General features: G+C 39.3%; 2 protein-coding genes across 3 annotated transcripts in view; both read right to left on the bottom strand.

Annotated features, from left to right (window-relative positions):
- The window catches only part of cep89 (centrosomal protein 89), a gene marked incomplete at its 5' end in the record, with an annotated part of 59586 nt that extends 38300 nt beyond the window's left edge, over nt 1–21286 (bottom strand). Inside the window, 15 exons of the mRNA XM_083915310.1 lie at nt 5222–5363; nt 6704–6871; nt 7110–7290; nt 8293–8408; nt 11252–11355; nt 12492–12575; nt 12981–13031; nt 14269–14411; nt 15097–15318; nt 16262–16357; nt 17503–17554; nt 19359–19551; nt 20014–20160; nt 20600–20706; nt 21239–21286. Coding sequence (XP_083771436.1) covers nt 5222–5363; nt 6704–6871; nt 7110–7290; nt 8293–8408; nt 11252–11355; nt 12492–12575; nt 12981–13031; nt 14269–14411; nt 15097–15318; nt 16262–16357; nt 17503–17554; nt 19359–19551; nt 20014–20160; nt 20600–20706; nt 21239–21286 — 1854 coding nt within the window. The remainder of the gene's footprint in view (nt 1–5221; nt 5364–6703; nt 6872–7109; nt 7291–8292; nt 8409–11251; nt 11356–12491; nt 12576–12980; nt 13032–14268; nt 14412–15096; nt 15319–16261; nt 16358–17502; nt 17555–19358; nt 19552–20013; nt 20161–20599; nt 20707–21238) is intronic.
- Nucleotides 21287–22503: 1217 nt separating this feature from the next.
- rhpn2 (rhophilin, Rho GTPase binding protein 2) overlaps nt 22504–25439 on the bottom strand; it is a 33858-nt gene continuing 30922 nt past the window's right edge. For both annotated transcript variants that reach the window (XM_083918967.1, XM_083918968.1), the window contains exon 15: nt 22504–24826. In XM_083918967.1, the coding sequence (XP_083775093.1) occupies nt 24563–24826 (264 nt within the window). In that variant the 3' untranslated portion in view covers nt 22504–24562. The remainder of the gene's footprint in view (nt 24827–25439) is intronic.

Below are 25439 nucleotides of genomic sequence, written 5' to 3'. Positions count from 1 at the left end.
TTGTTGCATTATGTATGTTGTACTATTATGATGTGATAACTGCTTGTACAAACTGTATGTTTAACTGAATGTCAGCATGTGTCAGCATCTTATTGGCTAATTATGAACTTCAGCAAGTCAAAATCTCATTGGCTAATCCACTCAAAACTAGTCTGGGCCTGTTTGATGGAGAAGGTTGCCTTTGTCTTGGCAAAGACAGAGTGAGATTTGTGTTTTCTTCATTTTGCTCAAAATATCTTCTCCTTGGTTAAAACCTCTGGACTAGCCTGGAACTTATCTGCACATGTTTGAAAAAACCTGCATTTTCTCAGTCAGAGGACTACAAAGTAAATTGACGGTTGACTGCAAGAAGATGGCATTTTCCCCATCAATTGTTTTTTTTCTCATTCATCATGTTGAGTTTATGGAAAGAAAGATTGTATTGCCTATGAAGATTAAGTCATGTTAGAAAAATGTAATGTGTTTGAATTTTGGTGTATAGCCCACATTAGAGTCTAACTATCAAAATGGCATTATCACTGTATTATAATCTTAACTGTTAACTTGGCTATTTTCATCTTTTGCTGTTTCACACCGTTTGGCAGAGATAGTTAACAAAACAACTGATTTAATTGGACTTCTATGGGCCCTAGAGCTAATGTCTGTTTCTGTTTGTCATGTGATCCTATAGAGACCTGCTCTGAAACAGAATACTTTTCTCATCTGCAGACTATTCACTTAAAAGTAACCACAGCACAAAGTCAATTGTCCCTATGAACTGTGACTGTCAGAGCAGTGTCCACTTCAGTTCACCGATATTTACAGAGAAGTTGCAATTGACATGAACATCTTTTTGTCTCACAACGTTTCTGTGGTTTGCTGGAATAAATCATCAATGGGCTCCTTCATTTTTTGATTGCATTTGTAATCGACTTGAATGGAGCAGCTAGTACCGGGGCCAGTAGGTAAGTCTTTCAAAACACTCTTTAAATAAACTCCGTGTTCACATACTATGTTGTCGGTTCTTTGTTTTATGTGTAGGGACTCTTATCATGCTACTGCAGAGCTTTGGTGTTATCATGAGCAGAATTAGGGGTTAAAAAAGACGTTTTAATGCGTCCAACTTGCTGCCCCGAGCTTATCTATGTTAGCCGCGGCAGGCTGTTAGCGTCTCTCCGGAAAATCTACGTCAATCGTTCATACACAAAAAAAATTCCCTCGATGGCTTATTTGATGACCCAATTTGACTAAAAAGACCCTGGGATGATTTTACACCGGAATTTCACTTTAACTAGTTTACGTGGAATCTCATGACCCAATTAAAGTCAACTTATCCAGGCTTACAGTGCCGAACGTAGCATAATGAAGGTATTTTATACTCAAGTGATTGCACATTGCAATTGCAAGTCCCAAATTCACCTCATTAAGGCTGATATGGATCTGGTGTCTGCTTCTAAAGAGTAGGTATGATCAGCACAGGTATCTTTAAAAAAAGGTTTTGATTAAGAAGCGAGCATTTCTACGTTAAGCATCTCTATACATTCAGCTTGGATTAATTCATGCAATAAATTGTCTTTTTGAAACTGTTCAAGGCACTTATTGTATAATTAGCAGGATTGTTCAAGGCAACATGCAGTAATGACAGACTGCAAACCTTAATATGTCATATTTAAAGCCAAGAAGGTGCCAAGAAGGTGATCATCACCTAAGTTTCTTGGCCGATAACATAAATACAGTTATCCTGTAGGTCACAACAAGACATCAAAGGCAAGGACAATTATAATTGAATTGACGAGCCAGTCTTCTGTTCATGGAAACAGCTCTACTGCTCATCTAATGAGGTCTAGGCACAACACAGCAAATGACCAATAATAATACCTTTATTAACAGCATACGCACATCATTGTGGCCACCCTGTGTTCTTCCAGACAAATTGATTCTTGTTAGCTTTGGACCAGCTACCTCTAATATGGTGAGTGGCCTTCTACACATGGTGGGCTATTGCTTATGTTCAAAAAGGCGAGCTATGGCAAAGTCCCTGTATCTATTAATATTTACCAGAAAAACTTTCTCTGTTCCTCTGCCACACACTCAGTCGACTCTGACAAGTAATACAACACTTTATTATTCTATTTGTTTCAGATTAGCTCTGTTTTTTTGTTAGATATGCTATACCATATGGTTATAACTGTGAATTCATCCACCAACAACAGAGTACTCCTCTACCATGTTAGAACTATCATTAAAAGTTCACTAATCCAGTCAGGCATCAAGGACCTGTTAATCAATACTCCACATGCCAAGATGCAGTGATATGTACTTTAAGTAAGTAACCCAATCTAAAACAGTTGTAGGTGATCTCCTTTGTTCCCATCATTCCTTTGTCTCTCTCAATGGAAGAATATCCAATGAAGTAAACTTCTTAATTGATGATACCAAATTAAAGCCATGGTCAAAGAAAAAATGCCTTATTTACTGTATAACTTTGTTGACTGTCACCTTGTTTTACAAGAGTGTCAACAGTTCACTGGTAGTTAACTGGGTATATTTAATGTCATTTTTCTAGTGTGAATGCACTTCACTCTCTAATACTGGCTAGTGCTGCAGGGATAATGCTTTTTTTGTAGCCTGACCCTGAATTTAGCACCACCCTGGGTTCTCTAGACAAAAAGTCAATGGGATTTTTCCATTAGGACCAGAACCGGGATTTAGGACTCATTCGTGCAGTACTCTATTAGTAATTACAGTATGTGGCAAAGAGATGGCACTAGGTATAATAAAGGAGATAAGCCCCTTTCCTTAGCATGTAGAGAAATAAACCAGCTCTTATCATGGCTGCCATCTTGCTCAGTCAGAAACCTTCCTTAGGGGCGGCTTGTGGCTGAGTGTTTAGAGCTGAAGAGGCTGTAAAGAGGCTCTCGAGGCAGCGGCCGTGGGTTCGACTCTGACCTACGGCCCTTTGCTGCATGTCTCCCCTCTCTCTCTCACCCCATTCCCTGTCTGTCCTATGTAATAAAGGCTTGGAAAACTTGGAAAAAAAAGAAACCTTCCTTAGCAAAAGGACGATTCGACTATGAGGAGAAATAAACTTCATGGACCATTTTCACAGCAGACATTTTGACTTATAATGTTACTGTAGAAAACGATGGCTCCGTTGACTGACGACTGTGAGCCAGCATGCACAATACCAGGATCCTGGAACTGGCTCACCCGAATGGTTATCAATTACACTTGTGTTTTTCCTGCTATAACACGCCAAAATGTCTGCTATGAAAAAGGTCTGTTGCAGGCACCTTCAGTAATTTCAGTGGAATGTTTCAATCAGTCACACTTCATCATATCAGAGGCAGTTATTCGCAGTATCATCCTTGCATCATACTGCTGACGCCTCAGGTGACAAGGAAACTTCACTTGTTTGATAAATGACACACACAACTCCTGGCACAAAAACAAAAGGTTTCGGAAATCTGCTCTCAGACTGTGTACCATATGTCATCAGCCACATGCTGCACAGCTGCTCCTATTAGTCAGTAGCTCCTCAGAGTATGTAGAGGGCAGATTTAATGAGCATTTGCCAGATTGTCTGTGCTGCCTTGTTGCATTTGACTGATTCCTGCCTCCCAGTTTATTTTCTGGGTGACTGCCAGCACTCCTGTGGTTGTTTTTCTAATCCTACCTGCTTCCACACTGGTTACAAGCCTTATAAGTTACCAGGTGAACTGCTATTGAGCCCTTCCTGCTGAGGTTTTTAATGTCTGCATTTGAATTCAATCATCTGTTGCCAACTACCTGAGCTAGCAACAGCCTAAAGGTTCAATAAACACTGCAGTTCCAAAAACAACTGTCATTTTGTCCTATTTTCAGTTTGCATTACATTTAAAAAATATTTTTTACTATTTGGGAATATGGGATACTGCAAGAAATAAAACAGTATAACATATTAACGTCATATAATATTGTGCAGTAAAACCATATGGGACACAAAATATAATTCTATTCTATTCCCAGCCTATATTATACTATATTATGTTAATACATTCTACTGTTTTATTACTATGTCCAGAACTAAACCCCACAGAGAATCTCTGGAAAACCCTTGGCAACAAAGTAATGTCTAAGAAACCCACTACAGTTAGTGAACTGTGGAAGAGACTGAGTCAGAATGGACCAAGATCAAACCAGAGCAGTGTGAGAAACTAGTGATGTCCTGTGGGAGCAGATGTGCTGAAGTCATTCAAAGCTGTGGCCTCTACACTTCCTGTTCATTTTTTAATCCTAAAGCCCGAAGAAAACATTGTTGAAATCTTCTTTTCTGACACAATGGTTATTGTCAATTTTGCTCAGTTTTTTCACAAAATAAAGGTTTTTGTTGGAGTGCTTTGGTTGTTTAAAAAAAACTTTAAAAAAGCATGCTAGAACAGCCGTGGTATAGCCACAGCAGATATTCTATCAAATTCTGCACATTAAAAAATAACAATATCTCACAATAAAGTATTAGTAATTTGTTCTCTAATTTTGACCTCCAGTGAAGTTGTCATTGATAACCACTAATGTGAGCCAGTTACATATTACATACATCTCATCTTATCTTTCTCCTGATCAGGAAATTTGAAATTTCAGCAATTTATGAAGGAAAAGTTTTTATGAAAGAATACATTAAAAAAAAATATATATACATATTGGTATAGCAAATGTGTGGAATTACTGCTGAAAATGGCCATACCATAACCCGAATACACTAGAATCAAAATCCAAACCGCCTTTCTTGACCAGCTTTTTGCAAACGACAGCTCACTTGACCGCAGTTAATTATCCTGTGATCTTCAAAAGAGTCGATTTTCTTGTGATAAGTTATATTGTTATCTCAAGTAATGTGCCTTTTGCCTTCTCGCGAATCAACATAAATTAACCCATTATCATGATAAAATGAGCTTTGTTATCTCAAGATGAGAAAATAATGTCATAAAAAAACAATAGTTGCAAGCACAGACATTCTTGACTTCCATACGGGCAAACTAACAATTGTACAGTAGAAAGGATCTGTGTATTTGTGTTTTCTACTATCATTGGAAATACCCAATGTTTCTGCAGTGTCAAAAGTTCACTGTGCAATACCTTTTTTCCCCGCAGTAATAGAAGTGTCAGGGATATAACCTGTACACTCACATACCTGGTATAGGGGTTTATTGTGTATCATGTGATATACAAAATCTTTCCACAGTATCAGTAGCATCGGTAGTACCATCTGTAGAAGTTGGTCTCTCTCCTGGGAAATGTGCTCCACCACAGAAATGACAGCTCCCATGTAATGGCGAGTCTTTTCCTCTTTCAACACACACTCTTCCTTCTGTCTCTTCAATACGCTCATCCTCCTCTCAGCCTTCCTGGATGATGGAGAGAAGAAAAGAATAAGTGAAACAACATTAAAGAGAGTGAGTGAGAAAAAAGATAGGGAGAGGGAAAAACAATGAGATGGAAAAGAAAAGCAGGTTGGCAAAAAATAGAAGGACAAATAAAGTGAAGGGAAGAGATTTAGAATGTAGGAGAGAAAAATGTTTCCTGGGTTTAGTAAAACAGTGTAGCAAAAATGGTTGAAAACAGGAATAGAAAGAGTTAACTGGATGATACCCTGCCATCTTGATGAAAACACTTTTGGTTAATCAAACACCTTCTGACAATCTTCACACTTCAGAATGAGATAGTCCACATTAATCTCATCTTAAATCTACAGGGAGACAGCACAGAAAGGTACAGGGGACCAGAACAGATTTTAGAACAGCTGTAATTCCTGACCAAAATAAATCTTATACTGTAGGAAATAACCTGATCTGAACTATGCTTGGTTATGTAAATGTAATGCTGCTGAAACGCCACTCTGGCAACTTCGGATTATGTCCGTACAGGCTGTTAAATAACCCTCTCACACTAGGCCTTTCATGATTATTTTGATGGTAATTTTTGGGTGAAGTGAGCATATTTTTACACTTGGGATTAAACTCTGACCCACAACAAAATGTTGTTTTGAGTGTGTCTCTATCCGTCACAGTTCTGACATTTCCTGCAATCAGGAGCAGGATAAACTGGGTGTTCTAAACATGGCTTTGGAGCTAAATCAGCCATCCATTCAGTGGTTGAAAACTTGATTCAAGAAGTCATGTTTTATCCCTTTATCAATCAATTTGAATTTCAAATCCCACTTTGATTCAGTAATTATTAGTCACTCTATAACCACTATAGGCACTACACACACACACAGGAGTTTTATTTACATCTATCTGAGTGCTTGAAGTTGAGCAGAGATATGCAGAGAATGATGTGAGGTCACTAAACTCTGTGTACAAGTGGTAAAAAAAAAAAGGTTAAATTTATCACCAAATCATTGAAATAGACATCATCATCATCATCATTATTTCCAAAAACATTGTTGATCACAGATTTAGAACTACAAGAACATACAGTCCTGAGCTGAGCTGAACATCTCAAATTGATCTCCATGTTCCCAACAGGTTCCTGTTGTCACAACTGAGACTGGTCAGATCTAAAGGTGTATCCATGCATGTTTGAATGTGGATAAAACTTCACCACAGTCCAAGGAGCTGTTTATCATGAATAAAACACAGTACAACACTTCTTCAAGGAGACGTTATTGAATTGCAGCAAATCAGCAGCTCATAGGCTTCATATGTAAGATGATATCAGACAAAGAAAGCAGTATATTTAGTACCTGTTGGATTGTTTGGTGAGCTCCTGCTCAGCCTCCATTCTCTTTATATCAGCAGTCAGGTTGGCCTTGTCCAGAGCCAGACTCCTATTCTCCTCTTGCAGGCTGGACAATCTGAGAAGCAACTCGTCCATCTCACTCTTATTCTTACTCTCCTGCTGCTCTAATTGCCTGAAAGCCAAGAGCAGATTGTACAGCACATTATAACAAAACATCTAGTACCTTGTGATCTGTACCTACACTGTTGGATAGTGCAGACAAAAGTGTACCCCATCACTATATACTGTACAAACCTACAGAGTAGTTTTAATAATCCTGTCAATCTAAATCTGTATACTGCTTATTTTGAAACTGATTGATTCATCTTTAGGAGAAAGAAATATTTGATAAAAAATAAGCCGTCAGATACCGTCTGAGTTTCCCAGCAATGTTGCAGTGTTCGTCCCAGGTGACTGCATCCTTCAAGCGGGCCTGCAGAACTTGTGCCTCCCTCCCATTTTTCTGTACCTCTCTCCTGCTCTCTTCCAAGTCCTCCTGCAAACGCTGCTTTTCTGCCTCTAACAACATCAGTTGCTTAGATACCTTGGAAACTACAAAGAGAGAGAGGAGAGGTAGGGCAGTAGAATGGAGTAGAATAATCAGCCAAAATGAAAACAACAGAGAAAAGGATGCAGGGCCAGAGTGAAAGGGAATTATGTCATAAGTTTATAGTTTCCTTTAAGTTTGATGTCAAGATTTCCGCTTCTATTTTTACCACAGATGGTTTCACCTTGTACCTAGGGTTTCCTATGAAGATTTCCTTTAATTTTTACACTTAGGCAGGCAAGGCTCTGACCATGAGATTCACTTTGTGCTTGGTGCCAAAATACCACACAGACGAGCAAAGCTCATGGGGCACAGGTGGGAGGAGAGGTGCGAAGAGGGAGACAGATGCAAATGAGGCAGTGCAGAGCGAGTTATTGATATTTTGATGTAAAGTTTGTCTTAGGTGTTGTCAATCAGGTACCACTGAGCAAACAGCATAGTAGAAAATGTGCAGCAATAACACATTAATGGCTAAAACAATTTCAATTTAAAAAATTGATTCAACCCACCCAACCGGTAGACACTTTTGCAGGGACATTTGGATTCATCAATAAATGACAATGAGCAATTCTTACTGTTATAACTTGACACTCTGCTTGTACTGTATATGTGGGACACGTATGATTACATTAATCCTGTGCTTCACAGCCTCCTTTTTAACTTTAAAAAATCAAAATCAGTGGTTCATATTTTAGTCTTTAAATCCTTTATGAAACAGACACTGCTGTGACACATTTTAAGATATGAAGTAACCATTTACAACATGATTAAATGAAGATTTGTGACTGAAATCAGATTGATGCAATCATATAAATTTAATGTATAAATTAATCAAACCTTTTTTTGTAGCTTTGCTTGTATCATCGTTGTTCTAAAGAACTGTTAAAACACACACACACACATTGTGCCTTTGGCTACATATTTGTGGTGCTGTGTTCACATTGTGTCACTCTGCACCAGATGCCAACACAGAGATGTATTGACAAGATGTATTCATCCCCTTGTACCTTCAGAATGATGTCTGCTGAGGCTGGCCTTGGCCTTAACATGCTGAGCCTCAAGCTGCTCAATCAGAACCTGGTTCTCCTGCAAAACCAGAAAAGCCTGTTGTTGCAGCTGATGACTGAGGGGGGGGGGGGGGGATGAGAGAGAGAGAGAGAGAGACAATAGAATCAGTTTTACTTTAAAAGCCACAGTCTAAATTTACATGTGTAGTATAAATCAACACTGGATGCCAATATACTGCATACAATCTGTAATACATGTATTATCATTTTTAACTAGTTATGGAATTTGTTTTGGTGGAAAAACAATATCAGACACAATTAATATTTTAAATTTAGTATTGTTTTAAAACATGTCTGTGGGGAATCTCTAATCTTTCGAAGAAAAATAACTTGTATAACTTTTGTAATCCTTGAAAGATAAAGTATGGCATTTTTATAATATATATATATATATATATATATATATTATATATATATATTTTATATATATATATATGTAATATATATAATTAACATAGTTTTCAAAATTAATTACATTATGTACACCGTTTCAGTTAAAAGCCATACTTTATGCATTTTCTATGCTAAGATTTATTCATCTTCATAACTACTGTAATGCAGTACGTTGTAGGATACTGAAACCTTACTGTTTGTATATAAGATAATTTAAAAAATGTGTGTTTCGATGACTAGTTTTGTATGCTGCGGTGCATTCCAGTACAATCAATTATCTCTGAGGAAAATCAGGGAAACGGAGATAGAGGTCAGGAAGGGTGTGCAGGCGTTGGACTGAGAGACATTTCGATGATTACTTGGCTTATAAGCTAATTGATGTACTGTAAATGGCTCTCAACACTTAGTCTTACATATTAGGACCAAGCCCCCACCACAAAAAATTCTAGGTTGATCCAATACGAAGCCAAAAACTGCAGTTCTCCGAGTGGCCACTGGGAGTAGTTTGCACAATAGAGCAGTTTCTCATTGACCCCCATGTTAAACAGGACGGTTTTCGCAGCATAATTAAACCTATTTAGGGCCTGGCTAGTTTTTATTTTATTGGAGGTTAAAGTTTAGGAATAATTAGGGCCGCGGCCTCTTGAGTGACAGCTAGCCTCTCGTCCTCACTTCTCCTCGGAGGCTAGTTGTCAGGATTAGCATCATTAGCATGCTAACTCGACCTGGACTGCGGTCATTTGTGTGGTCGTGTTACCATAAGTGACAAGATGGTTTGCTCTTCAATCAACTGTACAAACAGATGGTTTAGGAACACAACCTGTTGGCTCTGTTATGCCAATTAAATAACGCACTTCACAATGACTTGCAATATAGTGTACTATCGATGGCACATACACTAGATGCTAATCTGGAGCAGTGGGAGGATTCTGGCCATGAGGGTTGGTGTTTCACAGTCTATAGGCTTGGTACTGTGTTGAATATTAGTTTAAATCATAGATTATAAATGCTGCCTGCACTTGACTCCCAGAGCTGGTGTAATCTCCGCTGGAGACACAGGAAATTAAAAAAATGTAAATACTGACTCCCACTCCTGTTTATCTAGTAACGTGTTCTGTTAGCCTAGCTCCCGGCGGTGGTGCTAATATTGCTAATTCAGTATACGTCAGCCAGATGGATGTATCTCCCTCCCCCAAACGTCCCATCAATGCCCTTTTTTGGTAAGAGGAAATGAGGAGGAGTTAAAGTCTGACAAGATGGCGACTCCCAGAGGCGAGTACGATTGGATCAAGATGAGAGAACGGGCCCTGGCGGAGAGGCTACGTCCATTTTTCGTACAGTCTAAGGTTAGGAAAGAATAATGAGATACATCATGTATGTTAAAGGTTGAATATGGAGAATGAGCGGAATACGGCATCTAGTGTCTCTTTGTAGTCGCAACAACAAAAAATTATTCCAACAGTCGGGTTGCCATGTTCGTCAGACCCGGCCCAGTAGCCCACAGGAGACCAGAGTCTGTTTGAGTCTGTTTGAAACCATCCCGTCTGACAAATCACACCATAAAAAGAAGGATTAGAGGAGTTTCACTGACAGTTCCCGTTACCTTTAGCAGTTACCATTAGCCGTTACAGCTAAGTAAACATGAAAGTTAGCTTACCGATCGAGGAGAAACATAGCCATTTGGGCGTGCATTTTAATGCCGTTAAACTCCTTTCTCCTCTTCACTCTCAATGCTTGGCCTATATTGACTCTGGTTTTTGCCCGTCTCCGCTCACTCAGCTGCTGGGACAAATAACGCCCCCTTCACTGAGGCTCCGAAGCAGCTGCAGAATTGGCAAACTCTATTTCACCCAGTGCCAGCAGCCTACAGTAGCTGCACCCAACAACAGACAACCCTGGCAACCAGCAATGCCGCTCGCTAATGGCTGGTACAATGTCAACAGAACGTGACAGAAAGTCATTGTCAAACCCGTCAGAAAATTTTTAAACATTTATTCAGACTAAATATATTTGTTTATGGAAAAGCAATACTTTCATTCTTCACCCCTCAAAATGCCCCATGGGTGTACTTTTTTTTTAATATAGCTTTTAATAAAGAGCCTACACATTCAACTTTTTAGTATTATACGCTTTAGTAGGAAAAATATTTTACTTTGAAATTTGTTCACGTGTATCCAACTCGTAGTACCATGCCTGTGTCACTTGAGCAGGTGGTGTTGTCCTAATCATGAATCGATAAGAACGCCTGCCAAATGCACTGTAAATGTTTGACGAAAGACGATTAAAAGAACATACATAAGACCATGTAAAGGTTTTCTACTTTTCTTTACCACAACATAAGCTTTAGTAACAAACCGAGAGACAGGCAGGCATCAATGCAGAGGAGAATAAAGTCTGCATTTCATTTTCACCACATCAGGGGAATGAATGGTGACATTCAAGCACGTACTTACAATGCTGAACCAATACACACACACACACATACACACAGTACATTTCTTCTTACCAGTTCTTCTGGCTGACCCCTCCGATCTTTGCAATTTCATCATGGAGTTTCTCATTTTCTTTGATCACCTCCTCTACATGAACACGCAACCTTTTCACCTCCGCCTGTGGCAAACAGACAAAGACACAAAAGGACCTCTCATTTCAAGGACACAAGCTAAGAAGTTTTAAATTGGAGACAGCAAAAAGATGAAAATTCTACTGTACTTCCACCCCTCTGCTAAGGATTAAGGGTCCCCTTCCAAGACAAAAACCTTGACAGCCACTACAGTGTACACCAGTTCTCCTGGAGCCTGTACCACAAAGTGAGATTAGTGGGTTAGACATCGGTGGACTTAACTACGTTTTCCAATACCATAAAGCTGGCTCACTTTTAACAGGGGTAGATCACCATGGTAACCAATGCTGCACAGCTACTTCAGAGGATCCGATGAAAACCAAGCAGCATTCTCTGGGGTTGAAAAATGAACCTCACACAGAAGTGCTGGCTATAAAAGCGAGTCAATCCCCACAGACCCCATGTTAGAATACAGTCTCATCTCATCTCATCTTCAACCTCTCATCTGGGGTGGGGTCGCGGGGGCAGCAGCTCTAGCAGGGGACCCCAAACTTCCCTTTCCCAGGCCACATTAACCAGCTCCAACTGGGGGATCCCAAGGTGTTCCCAGGCCAGTGTGAAGATATAATCTCTCCACCTTGTCCTGGGTCTTCCCCGAGGCCTCCTCCCAGCTCACATATTTTATACAGTCTGTGATCAAAAGGTATCAACAGCCCTTCTAATGACCAATCAGCTCACTCAAAAAACAGAGTCATCATTCTCACAGAGCCCTGACTTTGAAAAAAGTACTGACTCTAAAATAAAGTGGCGAGTGATAAAGAGCGATCAATATTCATATAGATCAGTCGAATCAATTTGCTGTTCCAGGCTTTCCATTTCTGCTCATTTCCCAGAGGAACAAACAAACAGAGTTAATGGCCTTATTACAAAATGATGATTATAGCTATATTTTAATTGTGCAAAGTTGATTTTTCCTGACTGTGCTGGAGCTTTTACAGTCTTATTCTATCACTGCAGCTCAGGATAACATGAGACGATTTTGTGATGATAACTGTGAATAAAAACTATACCCTATTTCACTAGAAAGATACAGTAAATGGCCATAATAAAATCCACACACTTAATACAACGTTCATGATAATGGGAAACTCATTCATTCAGTCTCTCAGATGTGTGTACACACCTCAGTGGTTTGCAGAAGTGCATCTTTCTCGTTAATCCTGTCGTCATAGGCCAGCAGCAAAGGAGATAAAGACTTCATGTCAAGCTACAAAATAAGGATAAAGAAGATGATCCAAATTACCAACAATATCAATGAATTTTAGTTCATTCAAAGCTTTTCAGCCCAATAGTGGTTGGTAAATCTGAACCATACCAGTTGCAATTGGGCTTTATTTTGTTGATCTGCCCAGCAGTATTCCAGTCACAGTGGACAGACAGTTATGAACCTGGCATTCTGATTTGGTCATTTGAGGGATCCTTCTGTAAGTTTTTAGTGAACATGGGCTTCTCAACTAATGTACCGGACTGAGCATGCATGATTTCACATGTTAAGTCTGCATTAAGCTGCTGAACAACCGCTTAACTTTAAATTTTACTATTAGCCAGCCATGAGGTACTGCCCTGCCATATTGGAGTAATGTACTAAACAACTATATAATAATATACTGACCAGCCAGGGAGGAGGAGACCCTGTCTTTGGTAAGCCACTGACTCTGGAGCTCTGAATGACACACAGTAAGAAAGAGAAAGAAAGTTAGTTACCATACCACCAGGTTTTGCTGCCTATTGTGTTTCACAGAGAAGCTAATCCAACATTTTCGGTTTTTATAATAGAACAATCTAAAAAAAAAAAAGATAATATACCATTTTAATAAAACATTATTATCTATATAATTAAACAAGAGTTAATAAGACTCATTCTATTTATCAGTACTGATTTATTCTACTGTGAAACTATCCCCATATATTTTCCTAGTAATGAGGAGAGCTGAGGCATCCAGCGACAGCAGAAGAAAACTGGTGATAATGAAAACAGGAGATCTCTTGGTGTGAAGACACAGCATGAGGTAGTCATGATTAAATCCACGGGCCAGCTTTCTGCTTCAATGTAACAAACCAGAATGGACAGACTGACACAGACGGGAACAAGTTACTTCTTTAGTGCAACAAATCAGATGGAAGAACAGACAAAAAGAAACCTTATTTTTCTTAGCGGGGTTCTGGATCAAAAGGTGGATTTCTATTTTAAAGGCCTGCTGTGAAAATAAAGGGATAGTAATGGCTCTAACTATAAAGCAAGGAACCTCTCTCTGTCTTTGTGTGTGTGTGTGTGTGTGTGTGTGTGTGTGAGTGTGCGCGTGTGTATGTGTGTGTGTGCACGCATGTGTGTGTGTGTGTGTGTTTGTGTGTGTGTGTGCGTGTGTATGTGTGTGTGTGCGCGCATGTGTGTGTGTGTGTGTGTGGGTGTCCTTTGCATATCTCAAAAAACCATTCACTCGATCTTCTTCACACTTGGCTGGTGTAATGCTGGGGACCCGGGGATGAGAAGCGTCAGACGTTGTTGCAACTTGGAGAAGTGATATGTTCATTATGAATACACTTGTAATAAATAAGCGAACATCGCTCAGTGCAGCAGCAGAGGCGAACCTTCAGGGCTTTGCGGTTTTTGCTTTGCAGCGTCTGAGTGGGCAGTGAAAAAAATAAAGAAGAAGCTTAAATGATTTCATGAACTGCTTGCCGACTACAAAGGTGTTGGGCTGAGCAACAAAAAGAGAAAACAAACATGTAAGCCACAAAAGAGCAACTGTTATTAGCTATGCTAATGGTCCCCCGTATCGCTCCCACTTTAGTGTAAAGTGAAGCTTATAAAAGACCACCACACAGATACATTGAGCTTCAGCAATATACAAGATGAGGTAAAAATCAAAAAGCAGGTGTTATCGTGTAGATAGTCATACCTCCTGTTTGGACAATGGTCTGAAGTGGGTTTGGTAGCGGCTCAGCTCCACATCCATACGGTGAACTGTCAATTTGAGGGCGTCATTTTCATCCACCAGCTCCTGAGCATGTTGCCTCAAATTCAGTAGCTCTGCCTGGCTGCCTGTAAGCCCAGCAGGTTATATACTGTATATTGTTTTGAAGCATTAAATGTTGCTCTTGTTCAGAATACCATGGTAGTTCAATAAAGGCTTGGCGGCCTTACAATATACAATGCAATAGCCATATTCATTATTATAGTTTCAGGATGAAGGGACAGGTAAAATCTTAACTAATGATGTGTATACACAGTGTATAGCAAAGTGGCTTTGGTCTTTCTCCACAAGGCTTTGACTCTGGTCTGCTGGCTGACCCGGAACCTCAACAGAATTTCACCTTTGGAGGACAATAAAGAGAGTATAATGCTTCACTACCAGACAAAGTCAGTAGTACTTTTCTATGCCCACCAGGAGGTCAGAGCCTCTCTTCACCAAGTCAACCTACAACCCATTTAAACTGCACATTTTCCATTATTAAACTCTTTCGGATGTGTTTCCTTTCCGTGTCTTTTCATTACACCCTCAACTCTTTCTTCCCATCATGCTAAAAATGTGCTGTGGAGCTAAAGGATCAAAGCCACATCTATTCACAGCACTACCTCCATCTTTTGTGACTCACAGCTTCATTCCCTCTCCCTTCATCCCTTGTCCCCTGTTACTCCTTTTTTCACTCTATTGATTCTCTTTCGCCCTTCCCTCATTCCCAGCTTTTCGTCCCTCTGTACATCACCAGCGGCTCCTGCACTCTACCTGCAGATGACCTCGGCTTTGAGGAGACTTGGCTGTGACTGATCTCCTGTTGCAGTTGTAGTCTCTCCTCCAGTAGCTTCTGTTGATCTATCATTCTTGTGTTCTTCTCTGGCGGGGCCCACGCTACCTCCCTCTGCACCTCATTGCACGCCTTGCTGGGCTCTGGAGACAGTCGGGCGCGCCGATTTAGGTTTTTGGCAGTGGTTAGGATGGGTTGCGCAGCTGTAATAGGGAAGGTGAATACTTTTACTGGAAGTACATAAATATACATTTATGTCTAAATGGAATTAAAATTTGAAAATTAACTGTATTCCTTAAAAAAAATAGTCTCAATACATAACACATATGGGAATATGCAGTTATCTCCTATAGACATTACATCAAGTGTCATATATTAAATACTATAATTATAACTATTAGTCATCTATATATTATCATTAGTCTTATAAACTATAAAATTTGTAGCCACAAAACACCACCAGTGGTATGTCTCACTGTATCGTAGCTGCTATTACCGCTACTCCTCATTAATCATGTTTGCCACCATAATTATCATCATTTTCATGTTCTGTCACCTTAGCTGTGCTTGTTTCTACTATTCTACTGTATTAACTGCCATAACATATAAGTCATATTCACATTACTATAGCTATTATTATCTATTAGTTACTGTGACTCTTTGGTTGCTTGCATCTCTGGAAGTGTGTCTGTCTCTCTGTTTCGTGTCTGTCTTTGTCTTTTCTCTCTTTCTCTCTCCTTTTCTTCCTCCCCAACTGGTGCAGACAGATGTCCGTCCTCCACAGAGCTGGGTCTGTCCCACGTTCCTGCCTGTTATAGGGAAGGTTTTCATTGCCACCGTACTCTATGGAGGAATTGTTGGGTCTATGTAAATCATAAATAAGTCATAGAGTGTGGTCTATACCTACTCTGTAAAGTGTGCTGAGATAACTTTTGTTATGATTTGGCATTGTAAATAAAATAAAATTGAATTGAAATACCTGATTTGACTTGGGCAATATCTTGGACTATAATAAGTGACAGAAAAAGAGAAAGCAAGCCGTGTTTTTTACTGATGTGCTGAAAAATCAAAGGGTGGCCATTTATCAAATATCCAGTAAAAGAAAAAATCATAAGCAGACACACAGCAGGCTACGTTAGGGCTTACATCTACACAGACTTCCAGGGCTCTTCCTGATAGAGGCTTTCTTGGAAGAATCACAGCTGGCTTCAGGAGACTGGACACTGGATTCCTCTGGGAAATCTGAGAAGACAGCAAGGGGAAAAATCCTGCCATCATTAAATGAATACAATTTCAGAAGTAGTGCTGGGTCCTGTGTACTTTACTATATAGCCCAGTTTTCCCATGAACTGTATTGTTCTGTAAAAGTGACTTTCTCCATAGCTTGAATGTGCTACTTTAAACACAGCCAGCCTGTATGTTTCATACACAATTTAATGTTCAAGGTAGGAGCATTAAGGGACACATAACATTTTTAATTTAGAATGTCAAAAGCCAGAGGACAGCTTAGGTGATAGCAACTATAATAAGGCTTACCATTTAGCTCTAATGATTTAAGGCTTTATTAAGTCTGGAAACTAATACAAGATGTATCATCTAGCCGAGTCTTTTTGTGAGAGACCGTTCTAATAAATTAATTTATATTTCCTTCTAAATAGAAAACTGTAAATCTCTGTTAGATATATTTTATATAGATGTACATTAAAAATGCGTTATTACTGAGAGCTCTATAGCTTTATCTCTCTGAACTTAAAACCACACTCTTATTTGCCAACAATACACCAACACTACCAACACAAACAGATTTTGATGAATGTTGTTCTAGAGGTTTCATAGTACATTTGCTACTTTATTAGCTTATTCTAAAGGTCAACAATTAATAATTTGAAGCATTCAACCACTCTATCGACTACTGGTGGCTGCTTAGAGATAGATATAATAATATTATTGTTGTTGTTGTTATATTTAGCACCCCTATCTTGGAATAAACTACAGGATTATTTCAAACTGGAATCCCTCATAAGCACGGACCATTTCAAAAGCAGGATTAAGGACTTTTTAAATACATTTTGCACATGTACTGTCTCTGAGCACTGATCTGCTTCTTTATTTTTAATGCTGTTTTATTTTGTTGATTTATCAGGTTAAGTTGTGTGTCATGTTTAGTTGTGTGTTGTATTGGTTTTAAATGTGAAACTTGTATGTTTATGCTGCTGTCTTTTGCCAGGAAAAGAGATTTTAAATCTCAATGGGAATATTACTGGTTAAATAAAGGGTAATGGACAAAAGGTAAATCTACTATGGATTGCTACACTATACTCAGCATTTTGTCATATATATTCGTATTTATTGGTGGGCTTATTTTGCCGCTTCTCATACATGTTTACCTGGAGAAGGCACTCTTCTGCCAGACATCTGAATCAGCTGGGGTGTGCTCGTCTGGAAGAAAGGCAAAACCAACAAACAGGCAGTCAGACAGATAATAATAATAATAATAATGGTAGTCTTTTCACATAGATTACCAAAACCCCGCTACCTGTATCCCTTTTGTGCAAGGCTATTTCAGAGCCCGCTGTGTTTATGGTCATTGTCAAAACGTGGAAAATAAGATCTTGCCAGCAAATGTTCAGGATCACATTTAAGCAATGCGAATGAGCCGCAGTGGTGAATTCAGTGTAGCGAAGGGTTTGCAGTGGATACAATAGCAAGAAAGATTCAAAGAAAGAATGAAATACATGAATGAGGATGACTGAATGAACCTGCTCTATTTAGAACCTGCCCTAAGGAACAGCTATTACATTTTCAAAAAATAAACTATATTCATACACACTGGCAGTTTATTAAGTACATACTGTATAATGCAGCTGAATAAAACAGTCATGCAATAAATTGTACTTTCGTGAAGGTTATTCGGAAAAGGTGTTGATTCATCTCTATGCTCATTCTGGAGGCTGCAGTTTGGGATGCTGTTTAAGTGTATTTCATTTTCTACAGAGAGGTGTTTGTTGTTTACTCTACCCTCCCTGTAATGAATGGGGTGGACAAAATATAGAAATACCCCTTAGTTTTCCCCGAGGTGTTCATTATAAACTGGCAACTGAATCTAAACAAGTACTGTACAGTTCAGTGAGTTTCATTCACTAACAAACATAAAGAAGGCAGCTGCTGAATGTGTATATGTTGATTTATGAGAATATTATTATGGATCACAGTTTTATGAAGGTACAAATCTACTATCATTATGTTCTCTCTGTTGGTAAAATGTTTTCAGCTAACTTTAACTGGTGAATTAAGCAGCAGGCAGCTAGACTCTGCTAGCCTGGAGAGACAGCTGACAGGGGGAAACAGAGCCCATTGGGACCATTATAGGTTAGCAACCCAATGTAGCAGTATACATGACAAGAACATGAATAGAACTGAACAATATGCAGTGATAGCAGACTCTTGGGATATGAACATTGGGATTTTTCGTAGAAATCTCACAGACATATTATTACAGATACAGACTATGGATAGAATTAAGCATGAGTACGTAAAGAAAGACATTTCAGGTGTGGCTCGACCATAAATCACAATTACAGGGTTAGAATAAGACCAAAGAGCCAGCCGCTGAATGGCCAGGCAATCAGAGGCAAATAATGATTTACAGTATTATGTGACAAGGGGAGAAGTCTCAGGAAATAAATAAATTGTATGTCAATGTCAAATGTAGAAGACCTGCAATGGCACAGAAAAACAGCTTTGATATGGAGGAATAATAGCCAGCCATAAGTAATGATTCAAGAACACTGAAAGGATATTTCAACCATGCAAGAAAAGTCCTTAAAATGACTACTGAGAAAACAATTGTGCCTCCTTGTGGATCAGACTGGTATCACAATACCCGCACTTAACTTCAGACATCCCAAACTGAAATAGAAATATTTGAGAGAGAATAGAAATCATCCCTCAACACAAACATTAAAACAGATATTCTGACTTGTCATAGCAGGGAAGGCACAGGTTTAACTGGTAACCTTAACGGTGTTTGAGTGGGCCATTCTAGTGTACACACAGGTGTACACACTCGCTCCCCTGAATGTAATACGCGCCATTATAAAGGTTATTAATTACATCCGATTGGTCTATTGGGCCATCTCTCTGCTGACCATTAAGCAAGATCAACTGAGATTAGAACTAGCAACACTCTAGTTGGTAACTTGTTTAATACACATAACAATGAGATCTTCCTGTAGGATCTCACCTTCGGTTTAAGTGGCAGGGAATATACAGGTTCTGTGACTGAACAATTCTCCTGTCCGTCAAGAGTTTGGTAAACATGTTCTTCCTTGTCCTCTTCACTCTCCACCTCCTCTTCTTTGTCTTCCAACTCCTCGTCTGAGTGGTCAGGGGAGGACAGGCGTGGTCGGCTAGCCAAATCTTCTGACCATCTGTCTCTGAGGAAGGTAAGAAAGTAATATCTCACAGTAACAGTGGAGGAAGGTTAGCTATATCTTATTAAAAGTTTCTGTTTGTTTTTTTAAAGAAAAATGGCTTTTTGAGTCTCACTACAAGATAAGATGGTGCCTTGAGATAGATACTCTGTCTGAACATTCAGAGTGCCGCAACAAAAAATATACATACTTTTTCCTTTTTTTCAAGGTCACAGCTCACTTTTTTTTTTAAAAACTCTTCAGCCCTTGTAGATTGTGGTGGAGATCCCGGAATTTCTCTTTAAAGAGAGCTCCAATAATACTTTCACTGCTAATCCTTAAAGTAGGATCAATCATGCACCATTTGCACATTTTCTACTGTGATACATTTGATAAATACAGCCCCAGGTCTGGTTTAAACTCGGAGTCACCTCATTTGCCACAAATCTTGTGATAATACTGGTGTATTTGCTAGAGGGAGTTTACCTAATGAAAAGTTCTGTGCTGATGTTTGGTTCAGATATAAAGGACTCTGAATGGCCACTCTCGGAGAAAGACCTCGGCCGGGCAGGGGGGAGGGCCCATGCCTGTCCAGTGAGCGAAGAAGACAAGATGGCTGCTGCTAAGGCTGATCTGTAGATAGAAAGACGTAACTCATATAAAGAGATGCAGATACTTTGTGTAACATTAGTAGAATGTCGAGGCATCGACTTGAGCAAATGGTTCAACAATCTGTTACAAAGTGGCAACAAGAAACATATAAAAAAGGTAAATTGTAGAGGATATTGCCCATCAGTTGCCCAAAATGTTTCCCGCTGAAAGACTCTGCATTGTGGTGGATACAGAGAGAAAGGACAAGCTGCGTTTTCTCTGAATTCCTTCAGCAGTTGTGCAAAAACCCTTTAGGAACATTTAACTACTGCAAATGATGATGTGAATTTAACTTAATGTGGATATTAAGATCCATTCCCAAATATTACGAAATAGTGGTTTAACAACAAAACTGGGTCAGAGGAAACACAGCAAAATAACAAGGAGGATTGAGGTTGGAGGTGATGGAGAGTCTGGGTACCTGGGTCTCTCGGGTGAGGGGTTTGGGCTGCGTGGGGGTGGGGTACGAGGCACAGCAGGCTTGGGAGCAATGGAGGCAGCAGGAATCAAACCATGAGCTATATTTTTCTACAAATAGCACATAAGGGAAGGTTAGAAAGAAGGTTAGCATCACGTAGACATTAACACACACCGTGGGTACTATGAGACAATGATTGAGGAGAGTTTAAGTTAATACATTAGTGTTAAAATAACTGAGGAAAAGTAGGTGGGAGGGGAAGGGTGGAAAGGATGATTACAGAATCACAACGTGTCATGGAAGTATTCAAACAACAGCCTGTAAACGTTACAGCACAGAAACACCACCGTGGCTGTATATTGGCAACAATTCCCAGTATTCACCCGTCACTGGTACTTGAACTGCCTTTCTAAATAACAAGTCCTTTACTCCACAAGACACATTTACGTCAAAAAACCGTTTCCAAATGTTAGCTTTAACATTTCTGAAATAACCCGAACGTCACATTTGCTAACGTTGAATAACCTAAATGTTTTAACGCTAGGTACATGTTAGCTTTAAGATGAACATTTAAGCTAGACGTGTAGCTAGCTAGAATTAGGAAAAGTTAACGTTGATTTAATTCATTTAAAAAACACTTACAAACTCCTTGTCCTTGTCTCTGTCCCTCCTGAAGTTGAATTTCAACATAGTGAAACGGGTTCTTGAGTTCTTGTTTCAGTTCAGGCTGACGGGTTGACACGTTCACCGACCATTCTTTAGTCAAACAGCATTAGAAATGTTTACTTGTCATTGGCATGTGTTTAGAAGTATCTGTCCTCTTTTACCCGAAAATGGTAAAGAACTACATTCAACAGGCTGACTGTTTTCACATTTCTCGTATCTAGACGCTTTACCACGAGAAGGCACGATGCTACAAAAGTAGTGCTGATTGGCTAAGAGTGAGGAGAGAAGCCAATCAGCGACTGGAATGATTCACCTAGCAACGACGTCCTTACCGACCAGTAGCCAGGCCAACAGAGGGCGGTTTCGTTCCATTTAATGAATAACTGTCACCTCCTTCTTTCTTTCTTTCCTTTCTTCCTTCTTTCTTTCTTTGTCAGTTAAGCAACTATTATAGATATAGCCTATTATGCATACAATATATAATAGGCCCTACATATTAAACTAAATGTATCCTCTAAAATAACATTTTAGTAATAGGCTTCCCTTTAAAGCATCACGATAGACCATTAAAATATCTTAGATCCAGTCCATTTTGTCCTCAACATGTTTTAAATCTTTAACTTTCCATAACGCTGCAAACCTTGGTATATTACAATAAAGAGCAAGCAAATACCCCAATGGGTATGTTTTACAGCTGACTGGTAGGTTAGAAGTTTCACACGCAACAGGGAAAAACTGTCATAATAATCACCCATGCATCTAGTTTCTATGCCCACCTGCACTGTACAGGCTGATTTTAATAGTATACTTTACAAAACACAATAGTCATAAATCCTATGACCAATCAACAGATTTGGTTCCTGCAATATCAACCTTTTCTGTTAAAATACATTGAAATAGTGAAGAGAATTAGTCCTTAGGGGAAATCATTTCCAAAATGCAAACAATAAACAGTCAACTCTTTCATAAACTGTGCCCAGGTATTGCAAAAAGAACATGAATGGTATGGGTGAAGAAAGGCGTGATGGGTAAAACTTAACCACATGGTATTTCTCTTGTTTCCTGATGGTAGATTAAGATGTCATGTGATCCCAGGCCAGACTCCCAACTGATACAAATCCATGTTGGCTCACTGAGGGCTGCGTTCAAACTCCAGTCATTCCCAACCTGCTTGGTAGTTGATACACAGAACCACAAATACAGTACATATTCTAAAGAGTCCAGGAAATTTGTTTGTCCCCTTCTTTTATTAAGATATGAGTTTATACATGTGGCCCAAAGACTTACAAAGCATTCACACTACAGTTTCTACACAGTACAAAGTACAGAGAAAGAAGCAAATGCAACCTGAAACCTTTAGAAGAACTGGTAGTCTACAATAACACTCTACATATAGACCAAGGCGTTTCGGATCACTATGCAGTGAAATGCATGGAAAGATCTGTAAGGTTGACAACATCCTCTGTTAGCACTTATTATGAATCAATTACTGCACATTCTTGTTATACACTTATTGTGACATTTTCCTTCATGATTAAGCATAAATGGCACTTAAGACACGACATTAGTTAAACAGTGACAGTAAAGAGCGTTACATCTTCTCAGTGTTACCATTTAAAAACATTTACATTTTAAAATATCTTTACAGACACAATGTACCAGTATATAAGTTCACCAAAGGATTAAACACGGCTAGTAAAATACATTCCTCCAAAAACCAACCAAGATATCCGACGTGCAAAAATTCACAACTTGACCATTCACAAACTAGTTCAGAAACTTACAACGTACAGGTATATATATATTTATGTTTTTTTATGTGGATTATTTTTTTATTACATAAATAATTTGATTATCAAACGTGTATAAGAATCTACTTTGTAGATAAAGAAATAGCCCAACACTGCAAAGTGTCAGTAAAATATGGGAGTGACTAGGATTAAGACAAATAGTTGAAACCTGACTGTGGGCTTTGATCAAAGTCATTGCTGGGCGACTGACTGTCCAGGTACGATGCAGGAATGACCCCGCTCTGCCCACATTCTTCCCTTCTGGAGACAAAATAACCTTTAACTACATCATGATTCACATTAACAGAGAGACACTCAGCTCGCGCTCTTCTTACAAATGGACACACTGCCAGACAGCAGCAGCAGCACTGATAACAGAGAGCCAGAGCTGGGTAAGATGAGTCAGGCTGGTAAATGGTACATCCTGGCATATTAGGGACATGGAGGCATTTTGGTCTGTGGCATAACTGGTGTATTAAGCAAACCTAAAATACCAGTGTTTCCATTTACTGTGTCCCAGGCACGACACTCAGCAGAAACAATAATCCTCTAAGGCGGTCTCACAAATACAAAAGTGACATTAACACATAACCAATGTATATATAGTATATATATAGATTGTTTTAGCAGCTTAACGAACATTGCATTCATCAACTCAACCCCAGACAAAAACAACTGCACAGCACAATTAGTTTTTCCCTAAATCACTGTTTAACATACTGCAACAAGGTTTAGAACATCTACATTTCTATTGAGAAAATGTATCTATTTCAAACCCCAAAACCAATCACCATCCACTTATTGCAACACATTTTGTGGCAATGACCTAATCCTTCTCATATACAGTATGAAACATGTATTGAGCGATACACAGAGACCATAACTGTACATACGTACACAATGGAACCAACAAGGAAATGCTTAAGCCACAATCAAATTACCCCCTTGCAGTGAAGTCGAAACCGACGCTGGGTGTGTGATGAATTCGTCTGGAGCATTTCCTCAGAAAACATACTGAGATGACAGTTTAACTCAGAGGCCTGTCTCAGTGCTATGTGTGCGTGTGTGCGTGTGTGTGTGTGCGTGTGTGCGTGTATGTGTGTGTATATATATAGACTGGAATGATAACTGGTATGTTTTTTCCACAGTGCAGTTGTACTGTGCTGTACTCATACTGGCATGGCACAGAATGATTTCCCATTATGTTTGGTGTGCAGCCACGTTTACTTCAGATACTGAACTGTGCTGGGGAGACGCCCATGTACCATCAAAGGTGCCTATATACAGTATTTGGCACAGCCACTTTCCAAGGTAGCTGGCAGAAAAGTCATCATTACACTGGTGACATGCGAGCTACATACACTACTGCTCAGTGGGGTTTTCCAGTGGAAACACCGTGGGGCACTGGTACTGTACCATAGCACGTCCAGTATGGGTACAACACAGTACTATACACAGCCATACTAGGCCTAATATGTATACTGCACGATGTAATAAGTCTGCAGCTAGCTCAGTAGAGGGCACTGTCGTTGTAGGAGCTGGAGCTGGGGAAGCTGGGACAGGGTTTGTTCCAGGGAAGGGTACCGGAGTGGTCAGCTGTTGGAAGGCTAAGGGTGCTGGCGCTCTTGAGCCTGTTCTTCAGACCCCAGTTGATGAAGGAAGACTTCTTGGTTACTTTGCGGGACTTGGGGCTCTTGTCGTCATCGTCATAGGGAAGGGAAATCATGGAGTAGGTCTTAGGCAGGTTTCCGCAGAAGGTGGCACTCTTGGTAGGCTGGACACAGATATTGACAGTGACATTTAGTGTTTGTTTAATCAAAAAGCTGCTGTGCAGTCTCCATCAATAAATGGGGTCAATAAGTTAGCAATCTAAGTTATTCATTTTCTCACTGCTTTAACACAGAGGTCAATAAACAGCCAGACTATTGTAGCAACTGTGCCAGGTATGAAATGTGCAGGGGCTGGACAAAATAACAGAAACAATACACTATATAATCCAATCTTACCAAAAAACTGTATTATTGAATGATTCATTTTCTCACAAACTGTCTCTTTGTATCAACAATAGGATGAATTTAGCTAGACCTTGCTTTTTTTAGACATTGCATGTGCATGTCCCACAAAGAATGAGCCTAAAACTACAAGGTTTGATCTCTTTGTCCTGATAATAAACATATTGGCACATGAACCATTTCCTGCACAATCCAAATATTAACAAATATTAGTATCTTCTAGTTTACTCTCTTCACAGATTTTTTAAAAACTGTTTTAGGCTCTAGATGTTCGTCATATCTCATATATCCAAAGATTGGGACTCTTTCCTGTATTCTAACTGTGCCGTTGATACAAAAACCAATTATACTGTCAATCAAGAAAACCAGGTAGAT

This window comes from Echiichthys vipera (assembly GCF_963691815.1).
Source record: "Echiichthys vipera genome assembly, chromosome: 1".
Lineage (NCBI taxonomy): Eukaryota > Metazoa > Chordata > Actinopteri > Perciformes > Trachinidae > Echiichthys > Echiichthys vipera.
The sequence above is the reverse complement of the archived record's forward strand: the minus strand, read 5'-3'. Positions and strand labels throughout refer to the sequence as shown.